The sequence below is a fragment of the Astyanax mexicanus genome, chromosome 17, assembly GCF_023375975.1.
Source record: "Astyanax mexicanus isolate ESR-SI-001 chromosome 17, AstMex3_surface, whole genome shotgun sequence".
NCBI classification, from domain to species: domain Eukaryota; kingdom Metazoa; phylum Chordata; class Actinopteri; order Characiformes; family Acestrorhamphidae; genus Astyanax; species Astyanax mexicanus.
Window position 1 is genome coordinate 40,006,365 of NC_064424.1, and position 26,112 is coordinate 40,032,476.

The 26,112-nt window shown below is 37.3% G+C and overlaps 1 protein-coding gene across 2 annotated transcripts in view; it reads right to left on the reverse strand.

Annotated features, from left to right (window-relative positions):
• si:ch211-196i2.1 (collagen alpha-1(I) chain) overlaps positions 1-26,112 on the reverse strand; it is a 205,912-nt gene that overhangs the window by 35,089 nt on the left and 144,711 nt on the right. For both annotated transcript variants that reach the window (XM_022676499.2, XM_049466433.1), the window contains 23 exons: positions 25,386-25,493; positions 24,150-24,203; positions 24,005-24,058; positions 23,730-23,774; positions 23,530-23,583; positions 22,185-22,229; positions 21,174-21,227; positions 20,986-21,030; positions 20,820-20,873; positions 19,072-19,116; positions 16,300-16,353; positions 13,262-13,306; positions 9,819-9,872; positions 9,619-9,726; positions 9,330-9,383; positions 8,090-8,143; positions 7,951-7,995; positions 7,789-7,842; positions 7,181-7,225; positions 4,922-4,975; positions 1,995-2,048; positions 1,252-1,305; positions 61-114 (listed from right to left, as the gene is read on the reverse strand). In XM_022676499.2, coding sequence (XP_022532220.2) covers positions 61-114; positions 1,252-1,305; positions 1,995-2,048; positions 4,922-4,975; positions 7,181-7,225; positions 7,789-7,842; positions 7,951-7,995; positions 8,090-8,143; positions 9,330-9,383; positions 9,619-9,726; positions 9,819-9,872; positions 13,262-13,306; positions 16,300-16,353; positions 19,072-19,116; positions 20,820-20,873; positions 20,986-21,030; positions 21,174-21,227; positions 22,185-22,229; positions 23,530-23,583; positions 23,730-23,774; positions 24,005-24,058; positions 24,150-24,203; positions 25,386-25,493 — 1,287 coding nt within the window. The remainder of the gene's footprint in view (positions 1-60; positions 115-1,251; positions 1,306-1,994; positions 2,049-4,921; positions 4,976-7,180; positions 7,226-7,788; positions 7,843-7,950; positions 7,996-8,089; positions 8,144-9,329; positions 9,384-9,618; positions 9,727-9,818; positions 9,873-13,261; positions 13,307-16,299; positions 16,354-19,071; positions 19,117-20,819; positions 20,874-20,985; positions 21,031-21,173; positions 21,228-22,184; positions 22,230-23,529; positions 23,584-23,729; positions 23,775-24,004; positions 24,059-24,149; positions 24,204-25,385; positions 25,494-26,112) is intronic.

A 26,112-nucleotide genomic window follows, 5' to 3' on the forward strand; every position in this document is an offset into this window, starting at 1 on the left:
ATGAAAACTTTGCAAGCCACTGTATAAAGAGTAAATATGAGATGTGCTGTATATCTTTACCCGTTCTCCCATGTGTCCTGGCCTTCCTCGCATGCCAATGGGTCCTGGGAAGCCCTTGAAGGACAGATACAGAGAGGGCAAGATGGTGTAAGCTTGTCTGAGAGAGCAGATAAAAGCTTAACATCCTTCTTATATTTCCTCTGACAGTAGTCAGCATTAGCATTGCACATTTCCGCATTCATGTTCCTACAGATCTTTTAGTCTTTATACTGCAACCCTCTTGTTCTAACTAAAGGTCATTAAACTCTTTAAAAGTTCTATGTAGAACAAGGACAACTCAAAGAACCATTAAGATGCTTAAATGTGTCTTAATTGATCTAGGTCAGATCCTAGGGGTGGGTGATGTGGCCCTAAAATAATATCACAATATTTATATCACATTTTTGTGATAACAATACTCTTGGTGATATGACAAGACACTGAATTAAAAAATAAATATTTTAAGAATACACTACTGCAACAAAATTAAAATTATATTTTATTATTGCATACAATATGAAATGGCACACCACTAACTGAGATATTAAAAATACAAGAATTTTATCAGATCAATGATCCAGAATGTCATGATACGTATAATGCTCTCCTAATATCTCCATATATCCAGGACTGAAGTAAAATAAATGATACTGGACAAATATAATCTGTCTCTAGTAGATATATAATGGGAAATAAGAACAGTATACATTTTTATTTTGCTAAAAACAGCAAAAAAAAAAGTATCCTGATGTGATAATTAGGGGTGGGTCATATGGCACGATATTTCAGGGTATAATATCGTTCATGATATTATTAAAAAATGTAGGCAATATTATTATGACAAACACCCCGGTTGCTGAGTATAATATGCAAATTGGTCCATGCTAGAAATTGGTCCATGCCAAAGTAGAAACTGCATTCTGCCCAACACGGCAAGACAGCCAATACATCAGCCGAGCTCGGACCAATTCTTTATGTTATCTAGGATATCACAGAAAGATTTTTATATTATAATTAACGTTATCCTACTTGCTGTCCAATGTGGACATCAGCTAACAGATATCTGTGCTGACCACCTTGCACATCACATTAGAAGTAATGTGGGGAGAGAGTGTCACCTATCCACCCAGATGTTCTAATCAATAATACAATAAATACATTAAAAAACCCTCCTCCCTTTTCCCAGAGACCCCTGCAGAGGGCATCACTTACATACATGCCAACAGGGCCCTGAAGACCCTCAGCTCCAGGCGTCCCAGAAAAACCCTGAGAACATAACCACATAAAAACACACAATCAGCAATCATTTAAACACAGTGACAATTAATACATTTACACAGATCGTAAACGTGTCCCAAATCTGATCTTTTACCACATACTGTATGTGTAACACAGGTGGGTTATTTGTGTGGCAGTAAAAACAGCAAAAAACATACACAATTTAACCATCAATTCCGATATATTGCCCTATAATATGTGGTATTGAAATCCAGCACTTATCTGATTGGGGGCAATGTGATTCATGCAACTTTTATGTCAAGAAGAATAAAGAGGAGTAGGAGTAGGAGAAAACTGAGGTAAAAACAGATGTTTCGGTTCCAATCATATGATTAGGCTTTTTGATGTGTTCCTAATGATTTGGGTGAACACTGCTACAGAACATACATTAAAAACCTGACTGTGCCCATTTCTCAGTGAGCAGATTCTCGGTGATAAGCTCAGCTCTAAGCCAAATGATTAAAGTAAAACGTGAAGCATTACTGTTTAGCTCATGCGTGTCACTTACACAGTGCACAGCATTCAGACAGATGTCAGATATGGGTCACAATAAAAAGAAATGTTTAGACAGACAAAAATAAACATTAGGTTAAAAAAAATCAGATTTGGGCCACATTTAGTTGCTAAATTAATAAAACCAAAATATTCAAACAAGCAAATAAGCCCAACACAAATACCATGTCTCCTGGTGGTCCCTGATTGCCCATTGGTCCTTCCCGTCCAGGTGCACCCTGTTTAAATAATTTAATCAGTTAGAAGAGGTAGGGTCATCGCTCATATCCAGTTAGGGTTAAAAACCATATTGATAGAAAGATATGAATATTAGTGCTGTAGTGTTTCACTGCTTGATTGCAGACTTTAACACAAAACCTAGAAGTGATTATCTAAAGGAGAGCACAAACAGAATGTGCATCTATTACAGCCTTTTATTTGCACTGATTGATGGACTAATTAGAGCTAGACTTGGATTTTTCCTGTCATTGTTGCTCACTGGGGGTTCTGTGCTTTATGTTTTGTCTGATTTTCTGTTCTGCAGATTTCTGTAAAACTGCTCTGCAACAACATCAGTTGAAAAATACACCATATCAATAAATTGAATTTAATCTGATGTACACAGAAATGCAGGAGAGGAAGAATTGTAATTAACGAAAAAATTCCGGTGTGAAAAGTCCTAGGCTTGTATTGAAACATAATAATAAGCACTAACTTTTGTTGAATAGCCCACCTCCATCCACTCCCAGCATTCCCAAATACAGCGTTTTTAACCAAAGCTCCCAACAGGCTCACAATGCTAGCCATAGGGGCAAAGAAATCACTATATTTTACACCATGAAAAAGCTCAAAGTAGCTCCATGCTTCAGTGGGAGAATTCTGAGGGCTAAAGTTAAGTAAAGCTTAGGTAGTAAGTAAACAAAAATGTAATTCTTAAAAATAATATATATTTTAAAGTCACATGAGTGCTGGATGTTAATCTACACATCTAATCTTTCTCCTGAAAACTGTTTATTTGGGAGTAAAGCGCTTCTGTTTATTTACAGTTTATTTACAATATTACACTGAGCAACCCTGTGTTCCAGTAAGCCAGGGCGATATTAGCTAGCATTTCGTCCCATGTAGCTTGTTTTAACACGGTAAACTTGCAGGCTAAAGTCTGATATACTCACCTCTGAACAGTGAAAGAGCTAGCGCTTAGCGTGTTTAGCAGCTAATGCTAATGCTGCTCCAGCAGTGCTAGTCAGGGTTAGCAGCAGCCTACAGGCTGATAATACTCATTTCGGAACAGAAAGAGTTAGCGCTTAGCACAGTTAGAGGTTAATGCTAATACTGCTCGAATCTCAGTGCTGGAGAACTAAACTGAAACTCCTGTATAACTCTGAGTGGCTTTACTACTACTACTTACAACCTGACTGGTAAAATTCATACCACACTGGATTAAAAGACGCTTTAATGATTTTTGGGAAAATAAAAGGATTTTAAGTGGACCTCATAGTGCGCAATTTTTTTTTAGTATACAGTATTCCCAAATACAGCGCTTTTAACCAAAGCTGCCAACAGGCTTACAATGCTAGCCATAGGGGCAAAGAAATCACTATTTTTTACACCATGAAAAAGCTCGAAGTAGCTCCACGCTTCATTGGTAGAATTTTGAGAGCTAAAGTTAAGTAAAGCTAATAAACTAAATATTTTAAAAGTCAAAAGTCAAAGTTGACAAGCCAAGGCAATATCAGCTAGTGGTTTATCCCATGTAGCTAGTTTTAACATGGTAAATGTGCAAGCTAAAGTCTGATATACTCACCTCTAAAAAGTGAAAGAGCTAGCACTTAGCGAGTTTAGCAGCTAATGCTAATGCTGCTCCAGCAGTGCTAGTCAGGGTTAGCAGCAGACTACAGGCTTATAATACTCACTTCTGAACAGAAAGAGCTAGCAGTTAGCGGTTAATGCTAATACTGCTTCAGTCTATGTGCTGGAGAACTAAACTGAAACTCCTGTATAACTCTGAGTGGCTTTACTACTACTACTTACAACCTGATTGGTAAAATTTATACCACACCAGATTTTTCAAAGACACTTTGATGATTTTTTGGAAAATGAAAGAATTTTAAGTGCACCTCATAGTGCGCAATTTTTTTTAGTATACAGTATTCCCAAATACAGTGCTTTTAACCAAAGCTGCCAACAGGCTTACAATGCTAGCCATAGGGGCAAAGAAATCACTATTTTTTACACCATGAAAAAGCTCGAAGTAGCTCCACGCTTCATTGGTAGAATTTTGAGAGCTAAAGTTAAGTAAAGCTAATAAACTAAATATTTTAAAAGTCAAAAGTCAAAGTTGACAAGCCAAGGCAATATCAGCTAGTGGTTTATCCCATGTAGCTAGTTTTAACATGGTAAATGTGCAAGCTAAAGTCTGATATACTTACCTCTAAAAAGTGAAAGAGCTAGCGCTTAGCGTATTTAGCAGATAATGCTAATGCTGCTCCAGCAGTGCTAGTCAGGGTTAGCAGCAGCCTACAGGCTGATAATACTCACTTCTGAACAGAAAGTGCTAGCAGTTAGCTAATGCTAATAATGCTCCAGTCTCTGTGCTGTAGAACTAAACTAAAACCTGTTTTTACAACCTGACTGGTAGAATTCATACCACACCAGATTAAAAGGTGTGCTGATGATTTCTGGGAAAATAAAAGAATAAGTGCACCTGATTTTAAGTGCTCTCACTCTATATTCTGTTTGCTCCTGTTTGCTGTCTGTATACTAAATCTTAATTAGCCCTCATGTCTGAAGACCATGTTTCATTTTCCACAAGCACTTCTGGTTTAATTGTTCATGACTGAACATGTTTATACAAACCTCTAAAGTGTTATCCTACATGAAAATAAGATCCTGAACACCTGCTATTTAAAGCACACTGTCAGCAAAGTACCTGCAAACAAATTATCTGTAAATACTGTGTTTCTGCACAAGCAAATTATCCCTCATTACTGGAGAGGCTTTAATTAAACCAGACGCTAAAACAGACGGGTCTCCCTGTACCTCTGAGCTACTGTAGGTCCCTGAAGTTATTTAAAATAAATGCATTTTACTAATAGAAAAAGCATGGACTCACAGGAGGCCCGGGTGGTCCTTCCAGACCTTGCTCTCCTGCAATGCCCTGAAAGCCCTGAAAGAAAAAAGTAAGAATAATCGTAGATAAATAGATCATAATAGATATAAGAAGATCAAAGCTCTACAAATGTACAGCTCTGGAAAAAAAAAATAGAACGCTTAAAATGAAGATGAAAAAAATTAAAATCTCTGGAATATAATGAAATGGAAGATGAATGATCACAAGCCATCAAACCAAGCTGAACTGCTTGAATTTTTGCACCAGGAGTGTAAAGCATAAAGTTATCCAAAAGCAGTGTGTAGGACTGGTGGAGGAGAACAAGCCAAGATGCAATAAAACTGTGATTAAAAAACAGGATTATTTAAAACTTATGAATAACTTGTTTTGTTTGCTTTATTTGAGATCTAAAAGTTCTGCATCTTTTTGTTATTTCAGCCATTTCTCATTTTCTGCAAATAAATGCTCTAAATGACAATATTTTTATTTGGAATTTGAGAGGAATGTTGTTCCTAGTTTATGTAATAAAATAACAATGTTCATTTTATTCAAACATAAACCTATAAATAGCAAAATCAGAGAAATTGATTTAGAAACTGAAGTGCTCTCTTAATTTGTTTTTCCAGAGCTATGTGTGTGTGTGTGTATATGTGTGCTAATAAGTGACTGGGGTTATTCAGGGTTAATTTAAGGCACCTGAAACATTTAACAAGCAGCCTACCCTTTTTTTTTAGCTCAATAAATTCCTACAGAGGCCGTCTTCTGAGAACCTCTTTATGAAACCATAAAACGCATATACCATACACCATAAAACGCAATGACCTGTTTTTATTTTGGTTGCTTCAGTGGCTCAGTTTAAAGAATTCATGACAACACTGCTCAGTACTGAGAGTTATTTCACCACAGTAAAATGTTTAGTGCTGTAAAATAGCATCAACAGGCCAAAGGTAGAGCGGCTGAACATAAACCATGTAGAGCATAGAGCAAAAAAGAAAAGGCCGATTTAAATGAGTGTATTAATTATTTTGATGCCCAATTCAATTATTTGAAATTATTATTTCATCAACTGTTCTTAAACATCAATATAAGGAAAACAAGACCAACAGAAGATTAGACCTACAGTTACAGAGGATTTGTTTTATATCATTCTAATTTAATTCAATTTTATTAGTTAAGAATCCCTCAAACAAATCTGATGATCAGTCATGGTTGAAGTTGCATAGTTTTGTATGGAGTTAAACTTAGAGTTTTATCTTGTTCAGAAGAAATAAATGCATTTCTGTCAGGAAAGATGAAATACAAACAGAAACAAAAAATCTGGCAGGATCTTGTAGATTCAGCTGTGGTAAAACTTTACAATAAAATAATCAAATAACAGTACTTCTTAAATATGACACCTTCTCATTCAATGTTTTTTCTTTTGACATTTTGTCCTACATTGTAAATCAATTCTGAAGTGATTCAGACTATGACGAAGCACATAAGGAATCTTGTAGTAACTTAAAAGTGTTAAACAAACCAAAATACTCTGTGAAGCATTTAGGCTCTCTTATCTCGGGTGCTGTTAACTTGCGGTTCTGAGGCTAGTAAATCTGATGAACTTAGCCTGTACAACAGAGGAAACTCCTGCACTTCCTTTCCAGTGACTGTCCTGATGAGAGCCAGTTTAATCATAACACTTTTGATTGTCTGTGGAACTGCACTTAAGGATACTTAGTTGAGTAGTTCTTGCCATAATATAGATTAGAACATTACTCAAATAAAGTATTCAAATATTCACTATTCACTGTATACCTGTAACTCTACCTCTTCACTACTTTACAACCGATGCTCTCAAATACATTAAGAGACAAGAAATTTAAGTAATTAACTCTTGATGAGTTCAGCACAGCTGTTAACTGAAAGCCTGAATTCCAGGAGACTGTACCTCATAAAACTGACTGAGAAAATCCAGCCAAGAAGTGCAAAACTGTCATCTAAGCAAGAGGTGCTACTTTAAATAATCTAAAATATAAAACATATCTTGGTTTGTTTAACACTGTTTTGTTTACTAAATAATTTGGCATGTGTTCCTGTATAGTTTTAATGTATAGTACAGTATATTAAATTTACAATGTAAACAAGAATCCTAAAAAGGACGAACATTGAATATGAAGAGCTGTGTCTGACTGGTACTAGAAAAATAAAAAAGAATGAGTGACACACTGATAAAAACACAGGTTTGAGATCTGAGTTGAGTAGCTGGAGGTTGAAAGTATTCACCATTAGTCCTTTTTCCCCTGTGTTACCCACCGCACCTTGAGGGCCCTGAAACACAGGAGAAATTCATCAGCACAAAATGTACCAATTTATGATTTAAGCCCCAATATTAATTCCACTACTTAAATTAGAGATAATTTACACATGATATGCAGTCCACACTATATCTGCCTTACTTTAACTTGTAATTACACAGCACACAATACTGACTGACGTTATTGTAAACCTTTTCTTTAAACATTTAGAGCCCTATCTTAGTGATCTATAGCACACTGGTCAATTGTGGATCTCAGATCGATTAGGGCATGGCGGTGTGTTCATGGGTGTGTTTTTTGAGCGCAATGTGAAATAAACCAATCAGTGCGTTCCCTTTAAGAGACAGGTGCGCTCTGACTTTGGCATGTTTAAGCAAAAATGTAATATTGAATATATACGAGAAGCATGGATTATTTCATAACATCTTAATTGATTATAAGATGAAAACACCTTAGATGAAAAAACATTAAAAGACACATTCCACACTTACAGAAAACCATTCTCCAACTATTAGAAGAAAGACCAACAACAGAAGAACAAGCAGTGATCATGGTATTAGAATATAGAATGGGAACCTGTGTACCAGGCTTTCCTTCAGGTCCCACTGCTCCCGGAGGACCTGGCAACCCCTGAAAGGCCAAAATAAAACAAAATCTGAAAGTCTGTACACTTCCGTTTTACCTGGTAGAAAAACAAACAAAACAAAACAAAGATTTTCTGCTGATTTCGATCCTTACCGGTGGTCCCGGCATACCAACGTGCCCTCTCTGTCCTGTACGTCCCTGAAACAAAGGAAACCACACCGAAATATCAGTAAAAAGAGTGCTGAGTCCAAACTTTTGACTGGTACTGTACTGTAATTTAAAACAACACTACCTTTGGCCCTCTGGATCCTGGTTTTCCCTGACGGCCATCTGGCCCTCTGTTCCCCTTTAGTACAAACATGATAGACATATTAAACACAAATATCAAACCAATATTTATTAATAACGACAGTTAACGACAGTAACATGCTAATGAGTATTACAGTCTTTGTGTCAGTTCCCAAGGTATGGTTTAAGCCTAGTCTAGGACTAAACAGCATTTTGAATGGAGATTTTCTATTAAAAGGAAAATGTATGTGTGTAGATAGGTTGATAGGTGAATAGGTAGATAGAAAGGTAGGTAGGTAGGTAGGTAGGTAGGTAGGTAGACATGTAGATAGGTAGGCAGGTGGGTGCTCGGTAGGTAGGTAGGTATGTAAGTGGATAGATAGGTAGGTAGACAGGTAGGTAGGTAGGTAGGTAGGTATGTAAGTGGATAGATAGGTAGGTAGACAGGTAGGTAGGTAGGTATGTAAGTGGATATATAGGTAGGTAGACAGGTAGGTAGGTAGGTAGGTATGTAAGTGGATAGATAGGTAGGTAGACAGGTAGGTAGGTAGGTATGTAAGTGGATATATAGGTAGGTAGACAGGTAGGTAGGTAGGTAGGTAGGTATGTAAGTGGATAGATAGGTAGGTAGACAGGTAGGTAGGTAGGTATGTAAGTGGATATATAGGTAGGTAGACAGGTAGGTAGGTAGGTAGGTATGTAAGTGGATAGATAGGTAGGTAGACAGGTAGGTAGGTAGGTATGTAAGTGGATAGGTAGTTAGGTAGATAGATGGATAGGTAGATAAGATAGGTAGATAGGTGGATAGGTAGTTAAGTAGATAGATGGATAGGTATATAGATAGGTAGATAGGTGGATAAGTAGGTAGGTAGGTGGGTAGGTGGCTAGATAGGAAGATTGGTATATAGGTGTACAGGTAGGTAGATAGGTGGCTAGGTATATAGGTGTATAGGTGTATAAGTAGGCAGGTGGATAGGTAGGTAGATATAAATAGATATATAAGTAGGTAGAAAGGATAGGTAGGTGGATCGGTAGGTAGGTAAGTAGGTGGGTAGATTGGTAGGTAAGTAGATAGGTAGATAGGTAAACAGGTGGGTGGGTAGGTGGTTTGGTAAGTAGGTGGGTAGATAGGTAAGTAGGTTGGTAGGTAGGTAAGTAGTACAAACAGTGCTAAAGGTTTGACAGTATTTAATAGTACATTTCTAACCCCATGACCACATATACGACTGCTGTTAAATTCTGACCTTTGGACCTTCCTTTCCTGTTTTGCCTCGTGGACCACTCTCTCCATCTTCCCCCTGAAAGAAATCTCTAAATTAATCTCAATATATAAAAACCAATATACAGTACCAAATAGATACAACCTACGGATAAAAATACAAATACATGCATTTAGATATATTATATTTAGAATTAATGTGTTATAAATGAGCAAAGTAATTATAAGCAATAGTATGGTATACCACTTAAACATTACAGTTATAATTCTATTATTAACACTGCATTTTATACTAAGAGTATAGAATATATTACCTGGAAACCCCTTGTTCCAGGTTGACCTTTCACTCCTGGAAAGCCAGGAAACCCAGCAGACCCCTGCTCACCCTGAGACCCCCTTATCCCTGGGGCTCCTTTTTCACCCTATGGTGGATGTTATGAGAGAAAGAATGTTGACATTTTGTCCTTTGAAAACAATATAAAATTCATTTGCAGATTCCTGAACTGGCACTTACTTTGTCACCTTTGGGTCCTGCATCCCCCTGGTCTCCATCAGGTCCTCTCGCACCCTAGCGAAACAGTAAGGATATCAGAGCAAAAGAAAAAAGTTTTAGCCTCTATATTTATCACATATTAAATGTGAAATCTAAATGTACAGCTATTTAAAGTTTGATGAGAAAGTAGCAGAGTGAAGTAACATTTTCAGTATAAGTGTATAGTATCATATTCTTGAAATGCTCCTATTAATTGTTCTTATGCATCTTGTGTGTTATGTAGTTCTAGTGCTTCTGCGTTTTAAAAAAAAGGTAACCCTTTACTTGGATGGTCCATTTTATGGCCTTGTTGAGGCTCAACTGACATTCAACTAACACTGAATTGAATATCCAATAAATTTAACTTAACCCTATGTTGAATGTAAATGATTTAAAATAGAACCTAACCGTGCACCTAATCCTAACCTTAACCCTTAATCAACCATAAAATCTAACCCTACACCTAACCCTAACCTTCACCATTAATCAACCCTAAAATCAAACCCTACACCTAACCCTAACCTTAACCCTTAATCAACCCTAAAATCTAACCCTACACCTAACCCTAACCTTAACCCTTAATCAACCCTAAAATCTAACCCTACACCTAACCCTAACCTTAACCCTTAATAAACCCTAAAATCTAACCCTACACCTAACCCTAACCTTAACCCTTAATTAGGGCTGGGGCGGTATTGATTTTTTATAACCGCGGTAAAAAACTAACGCATCACCGCGATATTGCGGTTAACCGCGAGACCCCAAACCCCCCCCCCCCCAAAAAAAAAACACCGCAAATTTATTGGTAACAAATCTTTATTCTTCAAACCATACAGCCTACATACAACCTCTACATAAACCATAAATACAGCATAACAAGTGAACATATGCTGCCTGTATAATTCGTCATTGTACAGCTAACCTGTCTTTTTCCGTGCAGACTTTTTGAAGGAGGAGCTTGTCCGCCTCCCCCTTCTCCATCCATAGATCTATTTTAGGGCTGGCCCGAATAGCGGTTTTGAGCTCAGGATATTCGGCAGTAATTGGTAGCGAATATTCTAATATTCGTTTAAAAAAAAAAGACGAATTAATCCACAGCAAAATTTTCCACTGACCCCCGGCCCCGAAAAAAATATATTTCTCACCCCTTTCCTCGGGCCGTTCGGGCTCAAGGCTCAAGAAGTCTGTGATGGGCGTCTGTTTTTTTTTTTTATTCACACTCTTCTTATTTCTCATTAAATATCTACTAGATACAGATTATATCTGTACAGTATCATTTATTTCACTTCCCTCCTGAATATTTGGAGTGCATTATGTCTCCTTATTGTGTAGTTATGTAGTTTTCACCCCAGAATTTCTGCTGCCTCACACCAGGCTTCGGCTGCATCGCAGGGCAGGAGCGCAGCTGCGTTACGGCTATTTCGTTTGAATTGTGCAGTGCAGAGTATTACAGATTTTGTATTTTTGCACTTGGGCTATTAGCTCAATATTAAATATTTCGTTTGTTTATAAATTATTTTATATTCTTAAACCATGTTAAATTATATTCGATTGGAGGAAATTAATTCAGACATCATTTCTTTTTTGTCCCGTTACCGTTCCGCAAAAAAAATCCTTCTTTTAATCCCGCATCAGCCCGCCACATACACAGTTTTGCCGCACCTGCCCCGCGGTCCTAAATAAATTTAATAAATTACATTTAGTGCTTGAAATTAAAAAAAAATATTTATTAAAACCGCTGAATAGTGCGGTCACGTTTCTTACCACATTACAAAAAAAAAAATCGGTGTGTGTGTGCGCGTGTCGGTCCATTCTCCGCTCTTTTTTTGTGCTTAGGGTTTTTTTTGTTGCGTGCTTGAGAATCACTGCGTGATTATTACAATTTTCTTAACTATTTATTAATGTGCTCCCACATCCTCTGGATTGATTAAACTCCTGTTCCCGCCAATAACAATTCAGTTCTGTCTGTGCCGCAAGATATCCTGACAGGACCCGCGTCATATAATATGTTGATTAAAATGTCGTGACGTTAAGAAATCGGCTCGCAAGAGACAACCGACCAAAAAAAAGACATTAGTTCCATTTTAAAATAATAGAAACCTGTCCTTTATGTTTGACAATTTTTGTTTCACTTTACGTGTCCTTACTCATCTGAAGTTTATTTATCTGAACTGAGTTTCATATGGTTATATTTGTAGCGGTTCTGAACTCAGTTCCGCGTGCTGTGAAAGAGACGAGGCGCAGCGCATTTTACCTCAGACTTGGTCAGATAACAACATTTCAGTAAAGATGGTGGTTATAGTTTTATATCATTGCTTTGCTGTTTGAACTACACTTCAACCAACCTTACTATTTTTACCAAGACTGAGGCGCAATGCCGCGCGTTCTCCGCGGTGCTCACGCAGAACAGCCAACAGCCAGACAATGAATTAATATATTTTACTTTCTCAAAATGTGACCACGGAACACCTTACATGGCTCTATGGTTTACCTTGAGGTGGGTGAATTAGTTTGATGTGTTGGCGAGAGGTGCAGACACCACTTTCCGGCAAAACTTGCAGATGATTCTCTTCTGTTCTGAGTCTTTTTCTTCCTTTTTTCTCAACTTACTGAGCCTGCCCTGTAGCTTCCATTTCCGAGCCAATATTAGTGCTGCTAATCTTCACTCTCTTCAGCAGCCTCAATGGAGACGAAGTGAGCAGGAGACTCCAGAGCTGTTCTGACCTCAATGAGTACCACGCACCGCGTTTTGCTTAACCCATTCGCTGCCGCGCCAGTGCAGCGGCAGCACAGATAAATGACAAAAATTTTTATATTCGATATTATGAATTTTGAGATCGTTTGACACCAATATCTATCGCGATCAAAATATATTTGATATATTGCACAGCCCTGTAGTGTAGGACTTACACTTGACATATTAATACTGAATTCACCACAGTTGTGCTTATATGGAGCATTTTACTACCGCTCAAAACGCAGTCAATCAGATTTGACAGCCATAAAAAAATGCGGTAATGACGGTAATGAGCTCATCACCGCGGTGACGTCCCATAACCGCGGTATTGCGGTAATAAAATTATCGTCACAGCCCTACCCTTAATCAACCCTAAAATCTAACCCTACACCTAACCCTAACCTTAACCCTTAACCCAAGCTTAAAATCTAACCCTAAACCCAATCCTAAAATATTAAGATAAGCGTTTGGGTTAGAGTTGAATGTAGGGTTATATATTCAATAGAGAATCATTTACTTTCACCCTTTAGTTCATTTGCATTTAATAGACATGCAGTTGAATGTTAGTTGAGCATCAAAGAGGCCATCAAATGGACCATCCAAGTAAAGTGTTACCTAAAAAAATAGCATCAAGCCAAAAGGACTGACCATAAAGAAAAAATAACATACAAATCAAAGTTACACTTACTCTGTCACCCACAAATCCCTGGGAACCTTGTGCTCCTAGCGCACCCTGCGATTTAAAGAAAAGTGATAAGACAGTTTTTCATTTCATAAAGAGTGGCAGTTTATCTGTAATGTGATAAAGGAAGACAGATGTAACAGTGAGAGGGATTGAATAGCTGAACTCCTGTCAGGCTAAATCAACTGTGGTCAGTTAATCATTATGTCAGTTATCATCATGTGGTGAAACGTCTCAGTACACTTTGCTGGAAACAGATCATAATAAAGCTAGTGGCAGATATTATAGATGGCTTTGATCTATCTGATCTGTGAGAGTAGTCACTTTATGAGCTGGAGGATTTTGGACGCAAAATCAAAGTGTAAAGAAATAAAAGATTAATGGCACAATTTTAGTGATCTAAAGGCGAGCCATCAACCCTCCACCGTGCAGCTTGATTTAAGGCATATCAGTGTGTCTTTGCTATCATAACAACAGGAAAAGTACATCTTGCGTGATTCAAAAAACACAAAAGAGATTTACTAATTCCCTTAATTTAAGTCTTGCTGGACACTGGGAAATGTTAGGCGTGGGAATCACAGGGAATCTTACAATACAATATTATTACAATATTATCATGATACTGTCATTCTGCGATACTCCATATACAGTATAATAAAAGAAGAGAATTAGAGGACAAAATAATCCTTAATAAGCAAATACCAGGAATTATGGATTTATCTGTGCCAGATTCACAGAATTTAACAATCAATATTCTTCACCGCTGGTTTATGCTATTTGTTTAATTATAGCGCCACCATGTGGAGTAATGAAGCAGCACTTTTGTTTATCAAATTCTGTGGCAAATCTTAGGGAGATGGGTGCTTATGTTTTAATAAATATATTGATACTTAATGCCATGGAAATTATACTATTTTGTGCAATATTGATATTTTATCCCACCTCTAGGTCAGTGTCAGTAAAGTCAGTCAAGTGGAAAACAAAGTTAACAAAGAAATGCATTGCACCCTTTAACCTTATATAATTATTATATATAAATAAATAAATACTTATAAAATTATTTTTAAACTCACTTTTTTTATTTGTGGTGTCAATCTAATAAAAAAAAACTGATTTATCACAACAAAAATCTGTGATTAATCATGATTAATTGCACTTTTTCGTCTTCTTAAGACTTTTTTTTATAGATTTTAATAGTGGATATTTAAATGAAAATTGAAAGAATCAATGTTAGATTTGAAAAAAAAAAATACAACATTAAAATAAAATAAAAATAAGAACAGTCATGTCTTAATAATAAAGCATATTTTATCTATGGGCAGCTGCCCTGCTTTGTTTGTGTAATTTAACCTGTAAGGTATTTTTAACAATCTCATGATTTTATGGTGATATAACACTAATGATACTAAACCCAAATATTTTCAGTCTACAGCAGGAAATGGATCGGCCTCACTGTTCCAATACTAATGGAGGGGACAGTATGTGCTTTTGTTAAATATATAAGTATTATTTAGGTTATATATGTAGCATCATGTTTATGTTGTTATATGTTGTGGTTTATAGATATATAAATACATAAATATTTATTATTAGTTTTACATATGTATATATATATATATATATATATATATATATATATATATATACACACACACGTGTTTGTATGAACTACATAATTCTCTCTCTCTCTCTCTATATATATATATTATATATATATATATATATATATATATATATATATATATATATATATATATATATATATATATATATAAACTAAATAATAGTTTATTCTAATTTATTCTCTTTTTTCAACTTAATTTCAAACTCCCTTTTATTTGTTTGTGTTCAGTTCCACCCGTTCACATTTAAAATATTTAAGTAAGTGTACATTTAATTAACCTGGACTTAATTAATTTGGTATTTTGTGGTCTGAAGCAAAACGAGAATCAAAATCTCTGGCTCATTTCTCAGCTCTGACTTTAGTTGTGGCAGGTAGAATCTCAAACAGGAAACAGGAAATATTCTGTAGAATAGACTGTCTCATTTCAGTTGAACCGCTGCAGCCTACCCATCCTTCGAAGAAGCCCCTGAATTGGGACAAACTAAAAGAAATGTCACTAAAAGTGTAAAAAAGCACGTGGACTGAGGCACTATAAGTAATAGTAATAGTATGACTCTCGCAGGAATTATGTAGCGCATTAGCATCCTTCCAGCCTGGAGTGGCAATATAATGGATAAATATTCTCTAAATTCTATTACAGCCAGTGAAGCATCAATATGATATTAGGGTAAAATTGTAGCATTAACAGTAACAGTGGCACAGCCTTTCTCAGAGACTTAGCAACTATAAACACAAACACTGTTTTCATTATAATTACTAACAAATGATTATCTGACTCATTCTAATCAAAGCAGTCGTTCTCACAGCACACCCTGCCAGTGATCAGCTGCAGACTGTCTACACAAAAACAAGATGTTTCCTATATTTTATGTCTGCAGTGTGTGTGTAGCTGCTAAGGGCCATTTAAACCACAGTGGTAATCACACTATATGCAGGTTTAAACCTGAGCTGATAGGCTAATACTCAGTGTCAGCTGTGGCAGCTGCTCAGACACTTAACCTCAACATCGTCACGTCAGCGACTCTGAGCCGTGATGAAAGCTGGGACACTGTTTGATGTAAACCACATGGGACGATTTCCATCTCCTGTTTTATAGCGTCACTGGATGAGGCTTCAAATGCTCAAACAGGACCATATGGCCATCAGCTGGGAAAACACCTGGGAATGTCTGTTCAATCTGCATCTAAAAGGTGGACCTATAGCAGAGGAATGTCAGGTGCTGTCACCTAGTTATGTCTAACAGTGACAGTAACAACTGTGATGTCTTCCTGTGTTGTGACAATATGGTGTAGACATTTCTGACACAAAGCGAAACTCCCCATTTAACCCCTCACATCTGAAGATTAGCACTTCCTGTATGTGTAGAGATGTTCTGAATGATGTCTGCTGTGTGGATGACATACTGAACTGCTTAGCTTACCATGGGGCCCTCAAACCCCGGCTCACCCCGAAGGCCTGTGGGTCCAATCAGTCCCTAAAAGAGATAAATAGACCGAAAAATTACATTTATATAACTGAAAATCAGAAAAAGAAGATTCTTATTTTATTTTATTTTTTATTTTTTCATTTTCTCCCCAATTTACACGGCCAATTACCCAACCCTCTCGTTAGGACTCCCCATATCACTACTAATGCCCCAACACACCAGGAGGGTGAAGACTAACACATGCTTCTTTTCGAGTTGCTGCTGATGCAGCATCGCCGAGCAGCATCACAGCCTGCTCGGATGAAAGCGCAGCAACTCGGTTCTGATACATCAGCTCACAGACGCCCTGTGCTGCAGACATCACCCTTTAGTGATGTGGGGAGAGAGCGCCATCTACCCACACGGAGGGAGCAGGGCCAATTTTGCTCCCTCTGATCGCTGGAAGCTTGATGGCAAACTGCATGAGTGGGGGTTCGAACCTGCGACCTCCTGCTCATAGTGTCAGCGCTTTAGACCGCTGGACCACTCGGCTCCAAGCAGTTTTTTAATATTTCTTTTAACCTTTATTTTACATTTACATTATTACATTTATTTAGCTGACACTTTTATCCAAAGTGACATACAAGGTCATTCCTATTACAGAGGTGGGTCAGTGTAGTGTTAGGAGTCTTGCCCAAGGACTCTTATTGGTGTAGAGCAGTATAGTCACCCAGACCAGGAATTGAACAAGTGTCTCCCACATTATGTAGCAGCGCACTAGCAGGTAGTGGTGTTATCCACTGAGACACACCAACCAATTTGATTGTAGACAGTATGAACCCAAGATATTACATGTTTTTTTTTTAACTGCTCGACTTCAGTTCATTTATTAATATACAGTACCAGTGAAAAAAAATTGGACACACCTTCTTATTCAATGTTTTTATTATTTTAAAAAAATAATTCTACATTGTAAATAAATACTGAAGTCATCCAGACTATGAAGAAACACATAAGGAATCATGTGGTAACTTAAAACCAACGATACTCTTATTTAAGGTGCTGGAGTTGGTAACTATGAATAACTTATCCCGTGTAACAGAGGAAACTCTGGTTCTTCCTCTGATGTGGTGGTCTTGATGAGAGCCAGTTTCATCATTACATTTCTGATGGTCTTTGCAGTGACTTGAGGACACTTTCAAAGTTCTTTAAAATTTTCTTCATTTCTTCAAGTACTTTTTTTCATAACTCAGTTGAGTAGTTCTTGCCATAATATGGATTAGAACATTACTCAAATATTCACTATTCACTGTATACCTGTAACTCTACCTCTTCCCTACTTTACAACTGATGCTCTCAAACACATTAAGAGACAGAAAATGTTAAGTTCAGCACAGCTGTTTAATGAAAACCATTCCAGGTAACTACCTGGAGAAAATGCCAACAATGTTTTGTTTACTAAATAATTCCATGGGTCTTTTTCATAGTTTGTATGACTTTAGTGTTAATCTACAATGCAGAACATTTTTAAAATAATGAGAAAACACTGAATTTAGAGTGCGTCCAAACTTTTGACCTGGTACTGTACATCCATTCCTGCATTTTAGTCCTGCATCACATTCCAAAAATTTGAAACAGGTGCAGTATAAGATTTGTAAAGCAAATAACTATGTGATGATGTGATTTCAAGCAGATGATTTGAGAAGTAAAGAGGATTATGTTTGTTACAAATTCATAAAAAAAAAAAAAAATGTTTGAAACCAATGTTCCTTAAGGAAAGATTGGAAGAGATTTGCATATTGCTCCCTCTACATCCCATAATATCATTAAACCATTCAATGAAAGAGGAGGAATTTCAGTGTTTTAAGGGTAAGAGCGCAAGCTTAAGCCTCAGATGCATTGCATCAAAAAACATCATTCAACAATAGCTGATAGAACCACTATATAGATAGAACCTTAATCAATAACATAATCAGTAGCATTGTGGGTCTGTTGGAAGCATCAGCTAAAAGTGCTGTATTTTAGAATGCTGGGGTGAAGAGAGTTGGGCTATTTGACAAAAGTTTGTAATATTTATAATGTTTCAAGTCCAAACTGTATGCTGCCTTCAAGACCACCTTCAAGACAATGCAGAGCCACATGCTGCAGACAATACGTAATAAAGATGTGACTGCAGAAAAAGAGAGCACAGGTACTGTCCCAAATAAAGAACTTTGAAATTAACAATGTCTTGGCAGAAAGAATGGGACAAAACAACACCTGAAACTCTTCACTGCTTGGTATCCTCAGTATAACCACACATTGCAAAGTGGTACGTAAATGCTTCATCGTCCCGACATTCCATGAAATGTGTTGCAGGCTTGATATTCAGGAATGGATTATTATTTAATGAATAAAATTAATTCATTAATATATTTATTTGTATCCCCAATATATCAATGCCAATTAACTCACTAATTCAGCTGCTCAGCTGTACTCCTCCTATTACTAGTGATGCAACAGCTCACAGACGCCTTGTGTTGACCAACATCACCCTTTGGAGTGATCATGGGAAAGAGCGCCATCTACCCACCCAGAGAGAGCAAGGCCAATTACGCTCTCTCGAGATTCTGGCAGCTGATGGCAAGCTGCATGACCGGGATTTGAAGGAGCGATCTCCTGATCATAGTGGCAGCGCTTTAGTCTTTACTTTAGTTAGCATTTTGTCTACTGTCCCAACCTTTTTTGATTTTTTAAATTAAAACAAAAATAATATATACTTGCAGGATAAAATATATATATACTTACAGGATCTCCTTTTAGGCCAGGTAATCCTTCGCTCCCCGGCTGACCCTGTGAAAACACACAAATCTAAATCCAAATCCGCTGTAGCCGTGGGCACTTTCTGCTTGTTTAAAGCTCAGTGTCTCCATTTCCTCAGCAATATCTTTTAAGCTTCTGCCTTAATCACAGTTCAAGCTGTTTCGCTCAGGGGGATGAGCAGTGCTCTCTAGACCTCCTGATAATGCAATTATCATTAAGATAACATACCTCTCTTTATAAACTACCTATATTCTTTCTTCCTGTGGGTTTTACTAATGCTGAGGTATTCAAACTAACTCCATTCCACAATCCACAGGGTTTCAGCGCCTGAAGTTCAGATGAACTCAGTAATTGGCTGCCCTTTGATGACCCTACAGTTTCACATTTAAACTAGCATAGAGGATCTGCATAGAGGATCTGTAACTTGATGGACTGTTGGTTACCTACACTATACAGTATGTACTTATTTATATGGACACCCTGCATTCAGCTATTTTAAGTTGCACACATTGCTGACACAGATGTGCAAATGCACATATGTACAGCAATGCTCCAAAAAAAGCAGTGTATCTGCTATGACACCAGACTGGTACTGCGATGCATTGCATTGAATTGAATAGCATTTTAGAAAACAAGTAACTGTTTAACTGCGTACATCTGCTCTGTATCAATAGAAACAAACTTAGCTTTAGAAATGGATGCAAATAAATTAAATACAATAAAGCTTTTGACTGTAATAAAGCAGTGCCAAAACAAAATATGTAACTAAAAAGTGACATTGTGCCACTTTTTTGACTTAATTTAGGCCTGGATCTGTTGTAGCCCTGATTTCATATCTGGTTATTTAATTTGAGACTATGGTATTGCTGTGGTTCAGGTTAATGACTATAGAAAAGCAAATATGCCATGGATTCAGTTTTGATAGGAAAAAAAGACTGTTGTTTGACTGTTAACAAATAAATTGATAAAATCTCAACTAGATCAGTTAAATAAATGCTAAAAAAGGAATTTTGTTTGAGAACCTCAGACAGTATAAAGCAGGATTAGCCAGCAGACTTCGTCTGAGGGAGGAATCTGTGCCTACTGTCCGCAGTAAGTCAGCAGATGTGGGAGATGTGTGCTTCTATTGCAGTTAAGCATGAATTAGCTTTGTTCATGTTTTTTTTTTCCATTCAGCACAAGCTAGTAAAGTTAAAGCTAAAGTTAAAGTAGTAAAGACAAAGCCAGCACAGTGTAAACATGGCGTGGCCAGCAACAGCTTATAAAAGTTGCATAAAAGTGAAAGAGTCCTTATTTAAACTGAAAAATTACTGCAACAAACTTTATACATATTGTCTGTTAATGTGACCAAAAGCACAAAAACACCACATGATTGATAATAGTATTTTTAACTAGGTAGATGACTGATGTGTGGTAAAAAAATGGGGTTGTTTTGCCATTGAAACGCATCAGCATGGGCAGAGCTACATATCATGTCATACCGCAACCAGCCAGCAGTGGTGCCAGAGTTGTTATGGCTTTACTTTTGAGAGACGTTGCACTGTCTATGCTTTTCTAAAGTTAGTATTCCAGGCCTTTTACATGCTGTTATGTCATCTACTAAAACAATAAACAATGTGATACAACTGAGGCAGCTCTAAAACGGACTCTGACTCTTTTTTTTTCTCTCTAGCCACTGATGTTAGGCTCTCAGCCGTGACTCAGAAGCACTGCAATAAAAGTCAAAGCTTCACCTGTGGGCCCGGAGGCCCCGGAGGTCCAATCTGCCCCTCCAGCCCCTGAGGACCCTGGTGATGACACAGAGATGTTGAGGATGTTATTCATCAAGCACTTACAATATTCTGCACTCCTTTAAACATGAAGGATAAAGTGAAGGATCATCTGACAGTATGAACACACCTGTGGCCCTCGAGGGCCAGTGCTTCCTGCAGGTCCAGGATCGCCCTACAAAACAAAGCAGAGCAGAGAAGAACAGAGCATGGGCTGATCTGACACATTATACTATTTTATAACAAATTATTTCATATATTTCTGAAAGAAAAGAAAGAAAAATAGCAGGGCTGCAATAAGTGTATGAGAAGACTCACCCGTGAGCCATTTACTCCTTTAGCACCAACCAATCCAGTGAAACCGGAAGGGCCCTACAAAAAAACAGAAATGTTCAAAACATGAGAACAGTTATTGGCTTGTGAACCTAGAGAATAAAAAACACAGTGTTATTTTAATTCTCTCACCTTAACAACCCTCAGGGCCCTATTTTAGCTTTCTATAGCGCATTGCTCATGTATGCATCACGCAGCTGGCTTTAGGGCGTGTCAGTGTGTCTTTGGTATCGTGAGGGTGCAAAAAACAAGCCTTGTATGACTCGAAACGCGCAAAATGCATGTACTAACACTCTTAATTAATCATGGGTGTATTTTGGGCATAGCGTGAAATAAACCAGTGTAAATAAATCAGTGCGCCAGCTGTCATTCTCTTAAAGATGCAGGTGCGTGATTTTGGCACGCTCAAATCTTTACAGTGCGATGCTTTTGCACGTCTCAGCAGAGGAAACTGACCTGAGCACTAATGCTGTGATTAACGTAATTTAATGGAACAGCAATGTTATTTTATTCTTTGTTCTGCTTATTGTTGAGGTTAAAGCTGGGCTTGTGTGGTGCAGCACATCTGCTGAGAGCGCACAGTGCGCACAGTGCTTCTGCATGGATAAGATAGGATTGAGCTACTGACTGTTGACTGTTGTCAGTGTTTTAATCAGTCAGTGGCGCATCTGTATTTCCTGCCGCCCAGATAGCAATGTGCCAGAAATTTACCTGAACACACCTCACCTCTACACCACATCGCCCATCAGCTTAGATTTACTCCTAAACCCCAACGCCATTTTAACGGCACAATGGGGCAAGCCTTGAAAATAGACTTTTGACAGGGTGTAAGATAGCAACAAGCATTGAGTTGCGCCAGAGTGTATTATATATTCTCTATTGGGTTTTTATAGAGTGTCATGTTGTTTGAGGGGGGTTTTGTGTGTGTGTTTTTATTTCATATGTGTTTGTTTAGATAAATGCCCATGACTAAAAAAAATAGTCTGAAAAACTTACTGGAGACCCTAGTGGACCTGTTGGTCCTTCCAAACCATCTTCTCCCTGTGAAAAAAAGAAGATAAAGAAATCTTATTCATCTTAAATCAACACATATCTTTACGCCATTTAACTCTTCCCACTTACAGTTCTAGTCAAAAGTTTGGACACACTTTAAATACAGTCTTTTCTCATTTTATTTTATATTCTGCTTTGAAGATTAATACTAAAGTCTTCCAAATTGTAAATTAAAATATATGGAATTGCTTAGTACACAAAAAAAATGTTCAACAAACCAGAAATATGTTTTATATTTTTGATTCTCCAAAGTAGCACCTCTTGCTTAGATGACAGCTTTAAACATCTGCAGGCTTAATGAGGTAGAGTCACCTGCAATGGCTTTCAGTTAACAGCTGTGTTAAAATTGTCAAGAGTTAATTACTCAAATTTCTTGCCTCCAAGGGTGCACTCACACTAGCACTCTGTGTCATGCCTGGCCACGGTTACCTTCCAAAACATGACTGGTTTAACTAGTGTTATCATTTTAAACCGTGCCAGCTTGAAGAGGTGGGCCAGAGCACGGTTCCCTTGGACCCGAGCACGGTATGAATGCAGTGTGAGCACAATTTGTACCAGAGCACAGAACAAGATGATGTCAGTTATGTGACGTTCCTGTAACCAAACATAGCGATGTTATGTCCCTTTTCTAAGTAAGTTAAAGTGGGTAATCTCCACTTTCATCAAGAAGACAGAGAGAGGGTGCTTTTCATAGCAGGGGTCTTGAATTCGGCATAACGCCGACAAGCCTACTGAGCACTGAGTGACATAAGTGTGCTCGGGCACAGATTGTTTAGCTGCAGTGTGAGAGCAGGGGAGTGGAGAGGGGACAGAACTGTGCTCCTGCATGATTTAAAGTTGTGTAAAGTTGTGAAGAGGTAGAGTTGGTACACAGTAATTAGTTCTATTTGAGTAATGTTCTAATCCATATTATGGCAAGAACTACTCAACTAAGTAAAGAAAAAAACTCTTTAAGTAATGAAGGTCTGTCACTATGAAAAATTCATGAACTTTGAAATTATCCTCAAGTACAGTCACCAAGACCATCAAAAATGGCATGATCCCAGGAAAATAAGATCAACAGAGTTAACAGCATCCTAGATAAAAGGCACCTATATTCTTCACTAAGTATTTTGGTTTGTCTACTGGATGACTTCAGTATTCATATACTTTTACTAATATAAAAAAAAAAAATGAATAACAAGGTGTTTCAAAACATTTGACTGGTACTGGATATACTGTGTGAATTGTGACAATGTGAAAATTTTTCAGCAGCACTGAGATTGTATATTGTTTTGACTTTACTTACATCTGGCCCTGGAGGCCCCTCAGGTCCCTCAATCCCCCTGAGCCCTTGTGGCCCCTGCAGATAATGACATTAATGTGTCACGTATCTTATAATGTTAAAACTATTATATATATTTGGCTTATGTAATAATAACTTCTAACAACAGACAAACACATTGAGAGTTTGAACAATGTTAACATAATAACAAAAATAATATTTACTTGAGGGCCAGCAGAACCGGGCTGTCCTGGGAGTCCTTTAGAACCCTGAAAGACCCCAAATCAATACATTAACAATACATTAACAATGCAAACAATGCAGACATTTAACATTCAATTCTACATCCAGCCACTAGATGGCAGCAACTTCCAACAGAAACCCAACATCCTCCTTGTATTCTTGTGGTACTGATATATACAGTATGGCCTGTTGGTGGAATAGAAAATGTGATTGGGTAATGTGAGTTAATATAAAGTCTCTCTACAGGAGATCCTACCCTCTCTCCAGGTTCCCCCATCTCTCCACTGGGACCCTCTGCTCCAGTAGGTCCCTGGAGAAAAGAGGGCATAGCTTTGCTGTTAAGTAATTGGTGTTAAGTAAGGCCCATACGCTGTAATTACCACACTTAAACTTCTCCTTACCTCATCTCCGTTTTCTCCAGGTGTGCCAGATTCTCCTCTATACCCAAGAGGCCCCTGTTTATCAGACAGCAAAGACAGGAGGGAGATACATGATTATATTAATCTATTTCATTGTTCTATTTTTTATTTTATTTTAAGGCAATAAACAATCTTTCAATAAACATCTATTTTCTGGCCCATTTTTTATACATAAGGCACACTGGATGACAATATGCATTAAGCAACACTAGTAAGGAACAGGTTAAGTTAAGTAAAGAAAACTGTAATTTTTAACAAAAAACTTATGAACTTTTAAAGTTAAACAAGCACTGGATGTTAATCTACACAGATTTCTCTCCTGAAAACTGAACTGTTTATTTGATGAGAAAAAGCACTTCCGTTTATTTTCAGTAAGCTTAAATTTCCACTGAGGCTGGGTGCAGCAGCATTAGCATTAGCAGCTAACCACTACTACAGTGAGGAACCCTGAGTGTTCTGGTACGCCAGGGCAATATAGCCAGAGGTTCATCCCATATAGCTTGTTTTAACACAGTAAACATGCAAACCACAGGTTGATATGCTCACCTCTGAACAGCGAAAGTTAAGCTAGAGCTTAGCACAGTTAGCAGCTAATGCTAATACTGCTCCAGTCCTGGTGCTGGAGAAACTGAACCTCTCTTATAACATTGCACTTCTGTGGAGTGGCTTTACTGCTCCTTATAAAACAATCATTCAAAAGGTGCACCAGATTCTATGGCAATTTTTATGAAAATTAAAGGATTTTAATTGTGCCTTATAGTGCGAAAAAAATATATGATAACTCCACTTTTTTTTAATCAAACTAAGTTAAATCCAGGTGGTAACCTTTTTTGGTCAGGCAATGTATTTCTAAGTAAATAGGTACAAGCCTCCTATTGGATAATTATTGTAATTATTGTTGGATAATTATTATAATTTAACAACGATGTGGAAGACAAGATGTTAAATGTATGCTGATTGCTGTATGCTAAAACTACTGAAGTCAGGTTAAGAACTGTCCAATCTCCCATCTTGAATGATGGTGAGTCCAGACCTTAACCTCAATACAAGATGATGAGGAAAATTAATACAATACTGTATTGAAATAAATGTTGTGACACAGCGACTATGTGCCATTATTAAAGCTAACGGCACTCCAATGGAATATTAGAGTGTATGACATAAATTTGGCCAGGCATTGTATTAATCAAATGCATTACATGTTATGTGCACATTTACCTGTGGTCCAGTCATCCCAGGAGGTCCCTGGTGTCCATTCAGACCATTCTCCCCATCCCTGCCAGGAATCCCTGCTTTGCCCGGCACACCCTGAATACCAGGGTCACCCTTTAGTGCAGAAAAGAGCACAAAGAGCATTTCAGTCTGTATATCTTGTTAAATCCTCATCAAACTGTTAAAATGAAAGGATTTATAAACCAGGTGCATATGTTACAGGCACTGTAGTACTGTCTAAACTATGTTTAATAAGTTGTTATTTCAACTACACAACAATGACAATATAGAAAGTAACTATACAATTAATAGAGCTATTAAAATGTTTAGGAAAGCTATAAATTCACCTCTCACCATTACGATTACCCTTTAACAGACATAGTAAACCACATAGCAGACTTTTAAATTGCTATTATGAAAACAAATACCACCTTTGGCTGTTTAACCATATTCTCCCCCATTAAATCTCTTTATATTTAGGCTGGGAATGTTGAAAAAAACGATAGCACTATTTAAAAGCTTGAAACGAAACAATGTTTAATGCTGTGATAATGCTTTTCTACATCGCTTAACACATGCTGAATTACTCTGTAACCAAAAAGTGTCAAACAAACCAAAATATTTTATACCTTAGATGCTTCAATGTAGCTACAATTACAGTGAAATCATATGAAAATGTTTGGGCACCTCTAATCATTTTCATGATTTTTATTTATAAATCATTGGTTTATCA